The sequence below is a fragment of the Scyliorhinus canicula genome, chromosome 5 (genome assembly GCF_902713615.1).
Source record: "Scyliorhinus canicula chromosome 5, sScyCan1.1, whole genome shotgun sequence".
Lineage (NCBI taxonomy): Eukaryota > Metazoa > Chordata > Chondrichthyes > Carcharhiniformes > Scyliorhinidae > Scyliorhinus > Scyliorhinus canicula.
Window position 1 is genome coordinate 46,052,187 of NC_052150.1, and position 18,982 is coordinate 46,071,168.

Sequence of the window (18,982 nt, forward strand, 5' to 3'; positions counted from 1 at the left end):
ATCGGGACAAATGCAAAAATGCCAAATTTCATACAATCACAAAAGTTCATACTACAGGTGAAAAGGCAGTTGGCAGTTAACTCTGATTGGCCGAATTGTTGGCAAGGAGAATGAAACAAGGAACGATAGGCTCCTCACACTCCAGAGTAATTCACAAAAGGTGCAAGGCTTGAACATATTCCTTTTGTTTGCAGAGAATGGGTCTCTGCATATGAATGTATGTCGCTTCTCGTAAGCCTAAGTGAGTGACGTTACAGGCTCAACTGATGTTCTGTGTACTGACCAACTGTATAAGCTGTCTGCATCTGTGACTTGGTGGAGAAAGCTGTATTAGAATGCTCTCCCTGTGAGAGTTGTAATAGAGGAGAGTGCTGCTTCGGAGGTACTTCTGGGGTTGTTCCCTTCATGCTTGAATCACAAATAAACAATTGTAATCTGTCTCTCAGTCTCCTGTGGTTAGTTGGAAGACATTCACCACCACAAAAGTGCTGACTGGTTGAGTATGGTCCTTACTCCGCCATTCACGATAAGCTGAAGGAACATGCTGTTTAATTCAATCAGCCAATCATTGGCACTTATGCCCTACGTACCTGGCATCACACCTGCACTGAAATTCAACGTAAAAGTAGTTTCTCCTGTCAATTTCTTCTCTCAAACCCAGGACACTTTCTTTTGTCTTGCTGTCGTTTTTATATGCTCCCCCTTTGCCAAATCTTTTTACTCGCCCTCTTAACAATTCCTTTCCTGAACATAATGCCTCATGCCAGGGTACGGTTTCATGGACACTGACTGGACTCTGGTGTGTTGCCGAAGCTTTTCACCTTGTACTCATCAGAGCATTCGCAAGAATAGGGGAAAAGAACAAATTTATTCTGTGTTAGAAGAGAGTGCTGATTAGTTGCCAAGTGGACTCTGATTGGTTGAGGTATTGCCAGTGGTACATTATCACATGAGGTCTCGGGCAGCATAGTGGTTAGCACTGCTGTCTCACGGCGCCGAGGTCCCAGGTTCGATCCCGGTTCTGAGTCACTGTCCATGTGGAGTTTGCACATTCTCCCCGTGTTTGCGTTGGTTTCACCCCCACAACCCACATCTTTGGGTTGGATTGGCCACGCTAAATTGCCCCTTAATGGGGGGAAAAATGAATTGGGCACTCTAAATAGATTTTTTTTCAAATTACAGGAGGTCTCAGAACATGTTTACAATATGGGAGGGAGGGGTCACAAAAGCAGAAAGGCTGAGAAACCCTTATTTAAAAAAAAAGTCTTGTGTAATACCGCAGAAGTTTTAATGTGTATGGGCATCATTTTAAGTCTTGTCTGTTTCAGTTATAGCAAACTGTTGATAACTCTCATGGCCAAAGGGTGTAGATACCTTCTGGACACTTTAGTCTGCACCAAGAGTGATTTTGAAGGTAAGTTATGGCTCTTTCCATTCTTTTATGTTCCAAATTTACTTAGATATAAGTTTAAAGACAGAATATGTTGGAACCAGAACCATTCAACATTCAAGATGCTTCTGTGGAAAGAAAAATAGTTACTGGCTTAGATATAAGTAAACGTGTATACTGTTTTGCATGTTGAGTGTGGTTGGCATACAGCACAGAACTGAAGCAGCATTTAAAAAAAGTTTAAAAGTGGGAATTAGTACAAGTGGGAATCTGTTGCAGAAGGAAGTGCTGCTTTTCCCGATGCTTGCAGTGGCCCATGTAACCTTGGGGCATAAGGTATTTTATCCAGTGTTTTGGTGCTTAGCACAAGTTAGTAATAGAAAAGAGAAGTTCACAGCAAGCTAAAAATTGGCTATAAATGATAAAAGACTTAGTATGTCAGAGTAGGATGTGTCCGGATTTGTGGGAGTCTGCGGACAGTGCCACTATCCAGAGTGAACACATCCGCAGCAAATGTCGCCCATCTTGAATTTCTCACCTCATAAGTTATTGAGCTGATTGTGAGTTGGAGATGCTTCAACGCATAAAGGAAGGGGAGCAGCATCTGGACAGTTTGGCCCAGACTTTGGTCACACCATATTGGAGGTGCAGGTTCAGAATGGGTTGGTGTGACTGATAGTGTAGGGTGTTAGGGCAGCTCGGATAAGAGACCACCAGGGTCCATGGAAATTCATCCTATCCAACAAGTACGATGTATTCACTACCTGTTGGGATGAGGATGAAGACTGTTGGAAGAACATCCAGAATGTAGACCACGGCACCTTGGAGCCGAAGATTGTCCAAAAGATGGAAGAGCAGTGGAAGCAGATGGAAGAGCAATGGAAACAGATGGGAGTGCAGTGAAAGCGTAATATGGTGGGTTGTTGTAGGGGGTATTATAAATAAAATGTTGGGCCGGTGAACGTGTGGCTGAAGGAGTGGTGTGGGAAAGAAGGAGTCTATTGGATGAGATACTGATACCAGTATGGGGTGAATTAGGTGGGGGGGGGGTTGGAATGAGAGAGGGATGGGGAGGGGAGTTTGGTGTGAGAGGGGTGGTTGGAGTGAGAGAAGGGGATGATGGGTTGGGGTGAGAGGGGGAAGGGGGTGGGGCGAGAGAGGGGACCTGGAGTGAGAGAGGGGTGGGTGTTGAGAGAAGGAGGCGAGGAGGGTGAAGGTTGAGAGAGGGGGGGGTGAGGGGGAAGGGGTGGGTGGGGGTGAGAGATGGGTTGGGGTCATGAGAGGAAGGGATGGGGGCATGAAAGAGGGGGATGGGGGTGTGAGAGAAAGGGGGTGAGATGGTGAGAGAGGGAGATGGGGTGGGGGGTGAGAGAATGGGGTGGGGGATTGAGTGAGGGGGTGGGCATTGAGAGAGGTGGATGGCTGCCCAGCTGACACTAGAGAGAGTAGAGATAATGGGATTTCAGCCTGGAAAGGATAGAGCAGGATATTTCTAAGTGGTGAAAAACTACAAACATTTGAGATTCGAAGAGATTTAGGTGTTTCAGATATAGAGCCATTAAAATGTCATGAACAGGGTCCGAAAGTAATCAAAAAGACTAATGGGAAAAATGGCCTTTATAACTAGAGGGCTAGAATACGAGGTGCTGGAAGTCATGCTGCAGATATACAAAACCCTTGTTAGACCACAAGTGGAGAACTGGGAGCAGTACCAGACACCACAACTTAGGAAGGATATATTAGCCTTAGATGAGCCTTTATTTTATTCTTTCATGAGATTAGGATGACACTAGTACGGTGATGGTGAGCTGCCTTCTGGATGGTTTCTGGCTTGGAGGGACCTTGCTTGTGGTGGTATTCCCATGTGTCTGCTGCAGTTGTCTTTCTAGGTGGCAGAGACCACAGGTTTGGAAGGAGCTGCCAAAGGAGGCTGGCGAGTTGCTGCAGTGCATCTTGCCCAAGATCCACACTGCTATCAGTGCCCACCAGCTTTCGAAGAAGTTAACATTTAAGGTGATGGATGGGGTGCCGATCATGTAGAACATAGAACATAGAACAGTACAGCACAGAACAGGCCCTTCGGCCCTCAAAGCTGTGCCGAGCCATGATCACCCCACTTAAACCCACGTAACCCGCCCACCCGTAACCCAACAATCCCCCCATTAACCTTACACTACGGGCAATTTAGCATGGCCAATCCACCTAACCCGCACATCTTTGGACTGTGGGAGGAAACCGGAGCACCCGGAGGAAACCCACGCACACACGGGGAGGACGTGCAGACTCCACACAGACAGTGACCCAGCCGGGAATCGAACCTGGGACCCTGGAGCTGTGAAGCATTTATGCTAACCACCATGCTACCGTGAGGCCCCTAATGTACCTAATGGCCCAGATGTATCAAGCTTCTTGAGTGTTGTTGCAGTCTCTAATCTGCTTGTGTAACCACGGTTTTTATATGGCTTGTCCAGTTCAGTTTCTGGTTCTATCTCCAGGATATTGATAGCAGAGGATTCAGCAATGGTAATACCATTGAATGTGTAAAGGATATTGTTCGATCCTCTCTTGTTGGAGAAGGCTTTCCTGACAGTTGTATGGCATAATTCTTACTTACCACTCATAAGCCCAAGTCTAAATGTTGTCTTGGTCTTGCTGGGTGCACAGGCAGTGGGAGAGACATTAGCTGGGTGAGCCACAGTCTGAGTGCGTACATTTGGGAATTTGGAGCAAAGTGGGAATTCAGTGCAAAGGGGAAAGAGATGCTCTGTTGCTTTCTGATGCTTTCACCCTTCAGAAAGTGGTGTTGCCCTGCTGCAGGAGTAGAGGCAGCAGTGGGGAACAAAATCAAAACTCAGATCACAAGTAAGTTGAATGGCCGGTAAGTGCTCAATTAAGGTGCACTGTGTGCAAAACGTAATAATAATAATCTTTATTATTGTCATGAGTAGGCTTACATTAACACTGCAATGAAATTACTGTGAAAATCCCCTAGTCGCCACATTCCAGCGCCTGTTTGGGTACACAGAGTGAGAATTCAGAATGTCCAATTCACCTGACAGCACGTCTTTGGACTTGTGGGAGGAAACCGGAGCACCCGGAGGAAATCCACACAGACATGGGGGGAACGTGCAGACTCCGCACAGACAATGACCCAAGGTGAGAATCGAACCTGGGACCTGGAACTGTGAAGCAACAGTGCTAAACACTGTGCTGCATCTGGAACAGGGAAAGTTAGGGCCTAATATAGTGAAGTGACATAAGTAGTCCAAAATAGAATAGTGTTATAATTAGAGAAGTGAACAGAGTGTGCCTTGGGTTTAAAACAGTGCACAACTTGGTGGTTATTTAATAACATATAAAAATCACCACAAATACATAAGTAATTATTTAAAAGACATCAAGGATGGCAGGTAAGGTGATGTGTCAAGGCCGCAGCATGTGGAGCTCCTGGATAACTTTGTAATTCAGAGTAAACACATCTGCAGTAAGTATTTGCAGCTTGAGGAGCTTCAGCTCAGAGTCATTGAGTTGGAGGCTGACCTGCGGTCATTGTAACACATCAGTGAGGGAGAGGTACCTGAATGCTTTGTTTCAGGAAGCTCACTCCCCTTAGGGTAGGGTCTTCTGGTTTGGAAAGTGGTCAGGGACAGTGGGGTGGGGCTACAGCTGAGGCAGGTAAGGGGACCCAGAGAACAGGAGTGTCATCCTCGGCGATTTTTAGGTTCTCCGTTTGTTTGGATCTCTGTTTGTTTGGATGAGAGTGGGGGTTACAGGATGGATGAGCTGATTGTCCATGGCACTGTGATAGGGCGGAGCACATAAAAGTAGTGGTAGTAGATGACAGTATAGTAAGGGGGATTGTCATTGCCAGAGTCCAGACAGCTGTGTTGCCTGCCCAGTATCAGGGTTCGAAACATCTGCTCGGATCCCATTGTTATGGTCAATGTAGATACCAATGACATAGGTAGAATGAGTAAAGAGGTTCTGCATAGAGAGTTTGAGGGGCTAAGGACAATATTAAACAACAGAACCTCCAAGGTTATAATTTCTGGATTATTGCCTGAGCCGTGTGGACACGATTCAGCCACAAGCGTTTGTGTCATTTTGAGCGGGTTTAGCGGGGTGTTTCCCGCCGGCCTTTTGGATGAGATCCAGAACTGAATTCACCCACAGTTAAGTCATTTTTGGGGGCCTTTGGGTGTTTCTCCCTAGTCCTGTCCACTCTTAGAAACCTTTTCAGCAGTGGGGAGCTGAACTTGCCGGCAAGACCGACACCTGAGATCAGGGCACCATTTTGAAAAGATGTCCAGATCTCTAAGTGAGCTTGAGGGTCCCCCACATCCCCCACCCATGGGCAATGCCACACCCGCACACATGGGCATTAATCCCCCCTCCCAAGTGAGGACACCCCTGTATGGGGGTCACTGAGGGCCCCCACCTTTCAGTACCCCCTCTTTCAGGACTCCTCCTTCACTTCCCAACCTTTGAGCTCTTACATACCCCTCTCCAACCCCCCCACCCTTCATACCTCCCTCACATGGGCACATACCCCCTTTCATGGGCATGGCCCCCTCTGGCCTTGACCCTTAGCAGTGCCAAACTGGCACCCAGGAACTCTGGCACTGCAGGCCTGGCATCCGGGAAGTGCCCCTGGCAGTGCCAACCAGGCATCCTGGCAGTGCCCAGTTGGCACTTCCAGGATACATGGTTGGCACTGCCCTCATGTCAGGGTACTACCCTGCCTTGGCTGATCATCAAGGGAGCTCTCATGTTCTCCGAAACCTCCAAGTGGCATCGCAACTGGTCTCCGCTTGTGGAGGTTCATTTAAATTTCATTATCCAGATCACCCCTGGTACCACGAGTCAGATGACTCTGGTCTGCTTGCCGCCTGGTGTGAAGTCTGATTTGGACCTCGCCCGTGATTTGCCCGTCAAGCCTGACTCCGCACCAAGAGTGGTTGAATCAAACCCCGTGGCTCAGAGATTGGAGTGGGTTTCAGTTTGTGGTGCACTGCCATCAGTCCTGGGGAAGGTGGGGACTCAAATGTTGTTCTGCATCTGAACTGTGCTGGGTCCATTATTCTCACAAACCATATAACTAGGGAAGTAGAGAGGATTTTAAACTATAATAATAATCTTTATGAAATGAAATGAAAATCGCTTATTGTCACGAGTAGGCTTCAAATGAAGTTACTGTGAAAAGCCCCTAGTCATTATTGTCACAAGTAGGCTTACATCAACACTGCAATGAAGTTACCGTGAAAAGCCCCTAGTCGCCAGATTCCAGTGTCTGTTCGGGTACACAAAGGGAGAATTCGGAATGTCCAAATTTCCTAACAGCACTTTTGGAACTTGTGGGAGGAAACCGGAGCACACAGAAACCCATGCAGACACTGAGAGCGTGCAGACTCCGCACAGACAGTGACCCAAACGGGAATCGAGCCTGGGGCCCTGGCGCTGTGAAGCAACAGCGCTAACCATTGTGCTACCGTGCAGAACCATAAATAGAGGGTGGGGGATGGTTCTGGAGAGGGGATATGTAGACTTAAAGTTGGAGATGGGTTGGCCCAGCACGCCCCATGGAGGCTGGACACAGCCCTCCTTGCCAAGAAGAATCTTCTGCAAATGAATGACAGAAGCCATCGACCGGTATATAACCTGCAACTAGAATAGGGAGGTCTCCCCTCTACGTTCTGGGAGACACTGAAGGCAGGTTTCAGGAGGGAAATAATAGCATATAGGGCACTCCTGGACCGGAACGATAAGGCGGCCGAACAGCAGCTGATGGGCTCCATACTGGAAGTGGATCAATGGTACTTCATGGCCCTGACAGTGGAGCTGCTGGCAGAGAGGGAAAAACCACAAATGGAATTTGACCTGCTCTCCACTGGAAAAGCAATGAACCAGCTCCACCAGACACGATGACCTTTTATGAGCATGGGGACAAAGCCAGCTGCCTACTGGCACACCAGCTGAGGAGACAGGTGGTCACAAGAGAGGTAGCGCAGATAAGGGACGGGAACAGTAAAGTGGTCATGGCTCCAGAGGAAATCAACGGAGCTTTCACGACCTTCTACCAGGGACTGTACATCTCTGAGTCCCCCAAGAGGGACTCAAAGATGAAGCAGTTCCTGGATAGGCTGGACACCCCAGCTGTGGGGGAGAAAAAGAGGCAGGGACTGAAAGCAATGCTCGGTCTGGAGTAGATCATGGAACACATCAAGTCCATGCAATCAGGGAAGGCACCGGGACCGGACGGGTTCCCGATGATCTTTTACAAAACGTTCGCGGCAGCACTGGCTCCAAGCCTGCAGGAGATGTTCAATGACTTGCTGTCGAGAGGGGCCCTGCTACCTATACTGGTACAGGCCTCGATTTCATTGATCCCAGACAAAGACCCGACTGAGTGTGGGTCATACAGACCCATCTCACTCCTGAACACTGACACTTTTGTCCTAGCAAAAGCTCTGGTGAGGCGGCTGGAGAGTTGCTTGCCGTAAGTAATCGGGGAAGATTAAACCGGGTTTGTCAAGGGCAGACAGCTGACAGAGAACATCAGATGCCTGCTGAACGTCCACAACCCGGGGAGAAGACACCAGGAGTGATCATCTCCCTGGCCGCAAAGAAGGCCTTCGACCGAGTAGAATGGAATTACCTCATGGAGGTACTGGAACGGTTTGGGCCAGTGTTCACCTCATGCATACCCTTGGCGTAAAGACGAAGGGAAGGGAGATCTTTAGCATCATCTCAGGAGTGTTACATGTGGACTTGGAACCAGGTCCCTCAGAGGCCATTTTCGGGGTGTCGGATCTAAGCTGCTGGCGGGTGCGGGGGCAGATGTTTTCGCCTTCGCCTCACTGATTGCCCGGAGGCGGATCCTGTTGGAGTAAAGGTCAGCTTCTCCGCCCTGTGCCTCCGCTTTAAAAATTGTTACCTTTTTAGAAAGCTTTTTAGGGGGTTTTATATTATCCTCACCTTTTACTCATTCACCGCCCAGTAATAGTATAGTAAATTCAGGAGGCCTAGCGCACCCCCTCCCCCCCCAGGTCCCGCGTCACCTACATCCCAAAGTACCTGAAGTGGGTTGTTGCCCTACGAAATAGCAGCCCCCGCCCCCTCTCCTGGCTGGGACACCACACAATACTCACTCTCTTCCTAATGTAATTTATATCCTGAAAACGACGCAAATCTTCGGACAAGTCCCATTATATTTCCCACTGATGTACTCGGCTCTGAAGCATACAACAATAAATGATCCACGTACAAAGATACCCGAAGTTCCATTCCCCCACCCCCACACTCTCCCTTTCCACAGTCTCAAACTCCTTAAACCGATGGCCAATGGCTCTATTACTAGTGCAAATAGAAGGGGGGGGGGGGGACATAGGACACCCTTGTCTGGACACCTGGGGCAGAGCAATGTACATCTAGCTCATATTATTTGTGCGGACACTCACCATCGGTTCCCTATATAATAGCCGTACTCATTCCATAAATCTTGGACCAATCCCAAATCTCTCTTGGACCAATCCCAAATCTCTCTTGGACTGCCATCAAGTATCCCCCACTCTACTCGATCAAACACCTTTTCCACCTGGAACCTCACCCTCTTACCCACCAACACTGCTACCCTACCGATCCCTACTGTTGAACCCTGAGTGAAATATTTGGATATTCGAGTCCTTCCTGAGCCTCACCTGGTCCTTCACCTTCAAGTGGGTCTCTTGTAACATGGCAACATTGGCCTTTAAGCGTTTTATGCGCGCCAACACCCTCGATCTCTTCACTAGCGCCCCCCCCCCCAAACCCCCTCACATTCCACGTTACTATTCTGACCTGGGGTCTCTCACCAATCCCCACCCATCCTATCCACCATCTTGATAACTCCGGGCCCTGTCCACTGGGCGTGACCCGCCCTGTCCCTGTGTTGTCATCGAACCCCTCTCCCCCCCCCCCACCATCCCCCCATCCACTTCCTCTCGAAAACACTTCTCCCAGTATCAATTCCCTCGCCCCACTTTTCACAATTCCCAGGCACATTGAAACTGTTCGACCAGGCTCTGACGAAGATGGCCCCGCCCTCCGCCACCACACTCCCGTTCACTAGCCAACATCTTGGCAAAGTACTCAGTCGGCCATGGGCCCTCCACCCCTTCGAGCAGACAAACAATTCTTGAGTTCTGCCGCCTAGATCTATTTTTCAGGTCCTCCACCTTTGCTCCCAGATCTTTGTTTGCCTCCACCACCCTCTGCAGCTCCCCACCCATTGAGGTGAGCTGATCACTGTGTTGCAACAAGGCATCCTCCACCCCCTTCAGCTTCTCCCCTGCTCCTGCACCTTGGCTGATGTCTTCGACACCGCCACCTTCACCGGGGCAAATTGATTCTTCCACCAATACCTTCATTGCCGCCATCATTTCCTTCCTCATCACCTCCATGTGTTTAGCAAACTGTTTATCGAATTCCACGACCATCATCTCATAGAGCATACAGTGCAGAAGGAGGTCATTCGGCTCATCGAGTCTGCACCGACCCACTTAAGCCCTCACTTCTATCCTATCCCCATAACCCAATAACCCCTCCTAACCTTTTTGGTCACTAAGCGCAATTTATCATGGCCAATCCACCAAACCGGCATGTCTTTGGACTGTGGGAGGAAACCGGAGCACCCGGAGGAAACCCACGCAGACACGGGGAGAACATGCAGACTCCCCACAGTGACCCAGCAGGGAATCGAACCTGGGACCCTGCCGCTGTGAAGACACAGTGCTATCCACTTGTGCTACCTTGGTAATCTTTTCTGCCGTGAATGGCACGGCCCCGCCCAGCCACCCAGCCTCCGCCATCTTTCCTGCTGTCGGGCTGACCCTTTCGCTCAACGGTGAACTTTCAGTTGCCCGCTTCTTCCCGGTGGCCTTCTTCTGCGTTTTAGACATCCCGCTCCTTCCTTAAGTCTTCCTGCGCCTATTCAATTAAAAATTGCCCCTGGGACCGGGCATTAAGTTCCAATAATTGAGTCTCGAGCAAGAGCTACCCAACATATGACTTCTTACTACATGCCGCCACCGGTAGTCTACCTGTTTATTCAAGACCCCAATTTCTTACAGTTGCCTTTTCTTTAATTTCAGCTGCTCCCTTTTTAGCTTGATTTAGAGATTGAGTAGAATGGACCATTGATCTCTGGAATTTAGAAGATTCAAAGGTGATCTCATTGAAATGGTAGATGCTAAAAGGCTACTTCCCCTGCTTACAGAGTCCAGAACAGGAGTCAGAATGTTAGGATTCGCGACGACCCATTTAAGACTGAGATGAGGAGGAATACATTCAGTTAAAGGGTTGTGAATCTTTGGAATTCTCTACCTCAGGGAGTTGTGTATGTTCACTCACTGAGTATGTTCAATACTGAGATTGATAGAATTTTGGACAGTAAGGGCTCAACAATCTGGAAATAGGGCAGGAAGGTGCAACTAATGATGAAGTTCAGCCCTTGCTCCTGTTTCTTATAGTTCTTAAGGTAGTTATGATCTAAGAAAGTGGGCACTTAGTTTACAGAAAGAACATACACTTGGTAAACAACTTAGTTCGTAGCCTGTGGAGTAGAGGGAGTCTGTCTGACTGGGAGACATTATGACCTCTTTTATCTTTGATTCTCCATCGCAGCCTGACCTGAACCATTCATTAATGTATTCTTCAATAATCAATATTTGCTTTAAAAATGGTTCAACATTTTGAACTAGTAATGTGTTTTACGTCCATAGGTTTGCCAATCAAGATCTCAGAAGCTGAAACTCGGGATTTGTATGGTGAGTTTATTTTCCTTGCACCTTATTTTCATTGCATCTTTTAAAGCACATTTATAGGGTGGCCCAGTGGTTAGCACAGCTGCCTCACTGCGCCGAGGACCCGGGTTCGATCCCGGCCCAGGGTCACTGTCCATGTGGAGTTTGCACATTCTCCCCGTCTGCGTGGATCTCACCCCCACAACCCAAAGATTAGGTGGATTGGTCACGCTAAATTCCCCCGTAATTGGAGGAAAAAATTAATTGGGTGCTTTAAATTTATTTATTTTTAATTAAAGCATATTTATAAATTTTAATATGTGTTCAGCTTCAGATATTTACAAAAGGGCTGCACGGTGGCACAGTGGTTTGCACTGTGACAGGGACCTGGGTTCTATTCCGATCTTGGGTAACTGTCGGCGTGGAGTTTGCACACTCTCCGCTTGTCTGCGTGAGTTTCCACCAGGTGCTCTGCACAGTCCAAGGATGTGCAGGTTAGGTGAGTTGGCCATGATCAATGGGTGGGGTTACAGGGATAGGGCGGAGGAAATAGACTGCTCTTTCAACGGGTTGGTGCAGGCTCGATGGGCCGAATAAGTCTCTGCACTGTAGGGATTCTATGGATAAGAATTCTCATTTAAAACTGCGTTGCCTCACAATGCTTTTTCAACAATGCTAAGGATCTTGCTGTTTGTTTTTAAGTCTGTTTTTCTTATGCGGTTGTGTCGGGATGCAACAATTTTCATGTTTTCAGGACAGATATCTTCCATTTCACTTTATAATTTTTGACTGCCGTCTCTGACTGATGCTCTAACTGCAGTCAATGGAGGAGGCAATCTTTCCCCAAGACTTCAACAGCAGATCCAGATGGACTCACTGTTTAAACTTCAAGAATCTGCTGCAACTGATGATCCAGCTGACATCGTAAAGTTCCACAAGGAGTACACTGTCTTTCCCCCAATCTGTGGCACATTGAAAAGCAGGACTAATACTGAGTCAAAGTCAGAACTGGAAGTCAGTTGAATTGGCTGGTGGACAGCTAAAATCATATTGAGTCTGAGAGACTGGTCTTTCTCACGATCATGCAAATAAAAAAAACATTCAGCAATTGAATGATTGTCAGAATGCTCACAGACCTAGTTTGTCTGTGTGTAATAACAGCAAATCGAAATAAAGCTTTGTGGCGTTCACAATGTATACAAACTATCCTCTTCTGTAGTTTAGAATACTACGGGATGCAATAAGGTATGGGGCTGATTTTAACTCCTTTCAGTCATGTTTCTGATGAAACCCCCTATTACGATCCTGCCCCCACCTTCACTGTAGCCCTTGCCCTGAGATAACCTTCTCCCCATTCTCCAGGCACTTACCCCAAGATTCCCTTCTCTCCGGCACTGTTGCCTTTGCTCTGGCACCACAAGCCAGCCACAAAGAAGCTGCTGTGGAGACTTGTCTGTCACCCCAAACGCACAGATCCATTTCTGTGCATTGGGATCCTCATGAAATGAAAAATGAAAATCGCTTATTGTCACGAGTAGGCTTCAATGAAGTTACTGTGAAAAGCCCCTAGTCGCCACATTCCGGCGCCTGTCCGGGGAGGCTGGTATGGAACACTGCCCTAAGTTATGTGCACTCACCTCGAAGTTCAGGTCACCAGGTGCACGCCTTTTAAAGGCAGTTGTAAACCACGGCATCACAAAGTCACACTGACGTGGGATTTAATTTTTCATGGTGGTGTGATTCCAGCAGGTGCCACAATAATGAGATGCAAATACATTCAAATTAAATCACTGACATTCAACAGTGGGAAACGTCACTGACAGGGGAGGGGATCAATCGCGTCCTGGATTCACATAGTTGGAAAATACACCTCGGGCCTTCTTGTAAAATCTTCTGATCTCACCACCAACATACCCATCTCAATTGGGCGTGAAAAATCCTGGCCACAGGTCACCATTGAATCAGACCTTAAGTCAGTGATCTCAGTGCTGGATGAGAAGGAACTGACAAAGATGCTTCCCAGAATCCAAAGATTCTATTGACTCCTCATGAGGTTCACCTACAAGATGGTATACACCCAGGGCAAAAAATAAACAACGGCAGACACACTTTCTAAGGCCACAGTGGATCTTCTGATAAAACAGGATGTCAATCCAATCAAGGAAACTACTCCTAATTTACAGGGAGACAACTGCCAGTGATCACAAGTAAACACCAACAGATTAGCCTGGAACATAAATGTGATAATTGGTATGCCCACATAGAATTTACAATGGTGAAGGAGACCATTCGGCCCATCGAGTCTGCACCAGCGCTTGGAAAGAGCACCCTATTTAAGCCACACCTCCACTTTATACCAGTAACCTCACCTAACCTTTTTGGACACGAAGGAAACACGGGGAGATAGTGCAGACTCAGCACAGATAGTGACCCAAGCCGGGAATCGAACCTGGGACCCTGGAGCTGTGAAGCAACTGTGATAACCATTGTGCTACCATGCTGCCAAATCTGCCATTACTTCTAACGAGGGTGGCCACAACAAAAACGGGATTCGGACAACAAAAACACTTCTGGTCTACAATGATTTGCTGGTCATCCCAGTTCCCTGCAGCCAACAAATATACGCCAGGGTCACCTGGGCATCATCAAGTGCAGGACACAGGCCCAATCTGCCATCTGGTACCCTGGCATTTCCCGGACAACTCCTCCAGCTGTAGTGATAACAAGGTACGGAAAGGTTAAGGCCTCCAGACTGTATAAACGTATGAACTCGGAGACTTAACACAGAGAAGATGGAGTAGTAGTAATGATGTAAAACGTGGGGAAATTGGAATAACTTGTAAATCTGTTGGAGAAAGACTTGGGGGAGCTGTACAAGGATCTGGTACGTAAAACAGTTAATGTGTGGCTGAGTGTAATACCACCCACACGGTGATGTAAGAGAACACGACTTGCACCTCGGCTTCAGTGATGCATTGGTCAGAGCCGTGTATAGAAGCAAGCATGGAGACAGATTCTAGCTTGGACCTTTACTGTACCAAACTGTAATAACCCTTACGAGACCCACAGGGTCACATCAATAGATCTCCCCATGGGACCCGTGGAATATGAGCTAGTCGCAGAGGCCCGCCCAGCTGGGGTTCATAAATCCACCTAATATAAGCCGGCCCAGACATGATTAGCATAGGGCTAAATCGCTGGCTTTGAAAGCAGACCCAGGCAGGCCAGCTCGGTTCAATTCCCATACCAGCCTCCCCGAATAGGCGCCGGAATGTGGCGACTAGAGGCTTTCACAGTAACTTCATTTGAAGCCTACTTGTGACAATAAGCGATTTTCATTTCATTTCATTGGTAGTCCCAGTTGGGATGTTTGAACTGTAAGCCAGGTTGCAGCCTTTACTTTGTACTGATTTGTTAACTTCTCGGACCTCCAGAGCTTTTATACAAAGTATGTAGTTTCTAGTAACTCATAAATACTTACTGTTGAACTACCTAAGACTACCAATATCTTAAGACCTTCCGAACCACATCCAACACCTGGAACGGAAATGAGATTATTGATGCCACCGTTTCTAGAAGAAACTGAAGAGTTTGAATTCTTGCTGTCCTCTCCCTCAATGTTTCCTTTCTTTATGTAACTGTCCTAAGATTCACGTTACACGCTGTGTGGAGTTTGCACATTCTCCTCGTGTTTGCGGTGTCTCACCCCCACAACCCAAAGACGTGTAGGCTAAGTGGATTGGCCATGCTAAAATTTCCCCTTAATTGGGAAAATAAAATTGGGTACCCTAAATTTAATTTTAAGAAAGATTCACGTTACATTTAATATTGATTCCAAGAGGCCACTGGGCTTGGAGGCTCTTGTTCTGCTGTTCTTTATTTAAAAGTTTGAAGAGTTGTGTGAAAGAGATTTTCATTATTTGTTGGCTGTAAAACCCAATGTTCTGTTGCTGACGTTTTGCAGCAAAGGCAGAAACAAGCAGTGGCAACGGGAAACACATTATAGATAGATGAACCTGAGCGTCAGTCTAATCGGCTTCTCCTCGTTCAGCAGTGACAATCATACACAAAATGTCTGTGCATCGGTTCTCTACCTGTGTAGTTTAGGGCGAGGAACACTTAGACTTAGTGAATTAACCAGAGACTGCAACTACACTCAATTGGGCGGGAGTCTCCCCTCCAGCCGCCTGTTCCTCGGTGGCATGTGGTTCGCTGGTGGTGGGATTCTTTCTTCCTGCCAATTGCCAATGGAATTTCCCACTGAAGCCACCCCACTCCGCTGGGAAACCCGTAGGCGGGGGTGCACTGCCAGCAGGTAAAGGGAATCCCAATGGCCGGAGAATTCCAGCCAATGTAAGAACTTTATCCCGTGCCTGCAGTTCATAGGGACGCCACTCAGTGGCAGCACCATTCTGGGTCTGATCATTTATATTAAGCACCAGTTTTGTTTCATGTAAACCTTTTGTCTTGACAGATTCCTTGATATTTTCTTGTAGCTGCACAGTTGAGAACCTCTGCTGCAGGGCATTATCATATTGACAACTGACCAGTTTAATAGGACCTGAAGGAATTCTCCTGGCATTGACAGTTTGGATTCTTCCAACTCATTTTTCCACATCATCCTGTATAACAGTGTCCTAACAGTTAGGGTGGTCTCGGCTAGATAGGTAACAAGATGCTTTAAGTTTAAGCAGATAAGCTTCATTGTATTAACTAGTTACATTCTAGCAGTGCTGTAGCATGGACCTAATTATAACTAACCTGCATCTCCACGTCGAGAGTTGGTTAAATGGCTGCGTCTCTTTGAAGAGTATGCATTTCATAATCGGGCAAGCAGAAACGTTTTTAATCAGCTTGGTTTAAAGACTCTAAAGAATGGGAATGGGTCATCAAAGTTTACCAGGCACCCAGCTGACCAAAAGAAACATACCCAGCAATCAGAGGCAACATTTTTGAAAATGTTTAAAGCTAAGTGCATAATTATTATCCCCTAGTTCACTCCATGCCTAATTCTCCTGCCCTGCTCTCTGTTGATCTTTATGGTGCCTCATGCTTTTTATTCCAATTATTTTCCTTCCCCTGGTCCCCTTGCACCCATAGTTTGCTCCTCTCCCAGAATTATAACTCTAAGATGCCTTTCAGCCACCAATGCTATGCTGGTTCCTTGAAAGAGCTATCAAGTTAGTCCACTCCTGGGGCAACACGGTGGCACAGTGGTAGCACTGCAGTCTCACGGCGCTGAGGTCCCAGGTTCGATCCTGGCTCTGGGTCACTGTCCGTGTGGAGTTTGCACATTCTCCCCGTGTTTGCGTGGGTTTCACCCCCACAACACAAAGATGTGCAAGGTAGGTGGATTGAACACGCTAAATTGCCCCTTAATTGGAAAAAATGAATTGGGTACTCTAAATTTATTTTTAAAAAGTTAGTCCACTCCTTTGGCCTTTTGTCATAGCTCTGTAAATTATTGACTCTCTCGCAAGGTTACAGTACCACAGGCATTGGTCACCCTCCAATACCTCACATCAGTACTCATTTGTCAGCACAACAATGACTGTCGGCAAACTATCCAACGATAGAAAGCATTGAAGTCGAGCCCAATCCCGCCCTCACCTATTCTGACATACTCACATGCCTCCAGCAACCGTGGCCAACTCTACTCTTCTCAAATCCAATGGCACTGGTGCTAATCATTTTTTAAAAATTTAAAGTAGCCAATTCACATTTTTGTTTTCAATTAAGGGGCAATTTAGCGTGGCCAATCAATCTCCCATGCACATATTGGGTTGTGGGGGTGAGACCCACATAGACACGGGGAGAATGTGCAAACTCCACACTGACAGTGATCCGGGATCAAACCAGGGTCCTCAGCACTGTGAGGCAGCAGTGCTAACCACTGTGCCATCGTGCCGCCGGCACAGGTGCTAATCATTACGCCACGAGTAGAGTCCCAGCTGAGATCAGCTAACTCAGCACAGACCAGGGGTTTCTAGGAGAGGGGGGTGGGAGGTGGAATCAAACCTATAATATGCTGTTCTGTGTGACATGGGCACTTATAGTTTTTGAGACACCAGGAGAACCTCTGCCTCCACATCTGTCAACGTACCTGCTATGCCTTTGAGAGTCCAAAAGCACCAGTGTCACATCTGCAAGTCCCACCTCGGGCAAAGCAATGTGCCTCTCTGCTTCTCTGATTGATCTACATCATGCTTCTGAATGCTTAGCGAAAATGTAAAACAATAATGAGTCTATTCTAAATAGTTTTACAAAGGAAGCTCTTGTGATATTTGTAAACACATGGTGTGTGTGGCTTAAGTTACAGTTTGGCTCACCTGCACTGTCTAATGGGAATCTTCGTAAAGCGCTAATACCTGTGAAAGCCCTCCAGTCTTACTGTTTGCAATCACTGGTATCCTTTTTTCCAGGTCATGCCTGCAATATTCAGTTGCTGGACTCATCTGACACACTGACTGGTAAACAAAAGTTGTGGGATATGGAATCCTTCATTGAGGAAGTTCATCTCATTACGCCGAAGACAGATTCTTCATGAATATTCATATAACACAGGCTCTGTTCATTTTTTTAAATAAAATAATCTGTTTTAATTCTCCCAATTTTCAAGATGGCCAGCGCAAATGTAACCTGATTAATTTCCCTATCACGGGGCTTATACCATTTTCTAGCACTACGAGGAAAGACTTCTCTATGACCGACTGTCCCTGTCATTTGATAGTCTAAGTCTAGGTTGTTTGTCAAGACAATGTTTTATTTCTTATTGTCGAGATATAATAAACATTTCTGCCACATTCAGAAGTGTACCACTGTACGTTCCCAGCATCATGGTCATTTATAATTACTGACTGCGTGTGGACAAAATGCCTAGTTCATTGAGGGAAGCCAAGTACCTGCCTCGTCAGTGTGTGAATGACCATCATCTGTAACCGCTTCAAAAAGGCAGCCTTGTAATACACTCACCATGTAGCCCCAATTTTCATTTTTCGTTCAGTATCTAAATTGCAGATGTGTAAAACTGTCAACAATTTCAAAATAGTCTATTACATTTACCTAGTGCAAAGCTCTGCAAACTGAAAGTAGAAAATAATCATGCCTTTACAATTATGAATTTTAATGTGCAATAAATCTGTCATAAGAAAAATGTACTGTTTCATAAATTAGTTTTAGTAACAGTGATAGAAGAATCTCACGTGAGCTCTGAATCCACGTTGGGGAGACAATTTTAGAAGTGGTGTGAAATTTCAGAACCCAATGTTGCAAAGATCAAGAATGTGAGTTTCTAGAGAATGCACAACAGACATTTTTCTTGGCAGGAATCTAGCTGGACAGCACTTTCTGGATCCTAGTCTTGGAGTTCGAAGTTTTCTTGTGGTTTACCAGTCGAATGCAAAACATGGTCTGTGTGTGCCAATGTTGACTACCTGTGCCAGACACTGTTCCAGATTTAGCAGTGGGATGTTTATGGCTTTGATAAATTTGGCATTGAACTGTGTTTGGTACCAACCATTTGGTTTGGATCTTTGGTGTCGAAGTTGAGTGTGGTCAGTGGTTAAAATGGAATTTGTAAACCTCAACATATCCCTCACAATTGTTTTAATTGATATAAATACTTCATCATATTCACATGAAGTGACAGAGCAATTTATCCCAAGGAAGTCAAACATATTCCAGAATATTTTTTTCAAAAATACTTGTTTTAGGAACATGTTTTTAAGTGGAAAAATCTCCAAATGAAAATATAAAACAGATTGTGTCACAGTTTTTAAATGTTAACTCTTTCAGCTCTTCTCTTCATGACTAT

The 18,982-nt window shown here is 46.6% G+C and overlaps 1 protein-coding gene across 2 annotated transcripts in view; it reads left to right on the forward strand.

The window, feature by feature from the left end:
- Positions 1-18,322, forward strand: part of LOC119965948 (probable thiopurine S-methyltransferase) — a 54,672-nt gene extending 36,350 nt beyond the window's left edge. For both annotated transcript variants that reach the window (XM_038796984.1, XM_038796985.1), the window contains 3 exons: positions 1,329-1,414; positions 11,149-11,193; positions 17,592-18,322. In XM_038796984.1, coding sequence (XP_038652912.1) covers positions 1,329-1,414; positions 11,149-11,193; positions 17,592-17,716 — 256 coding nt within the window. In that variant the 3' untranslated portion in view covers positions 17,717-18,322. The remainder of the gene's footprint in view (positions 1-1,328; positions 1,415-11,148; positions 11,194-17,591) is intronic.
- The last annotated feature ends 660 nt before the right edge of the window (positions 18,323-18,982 follow it).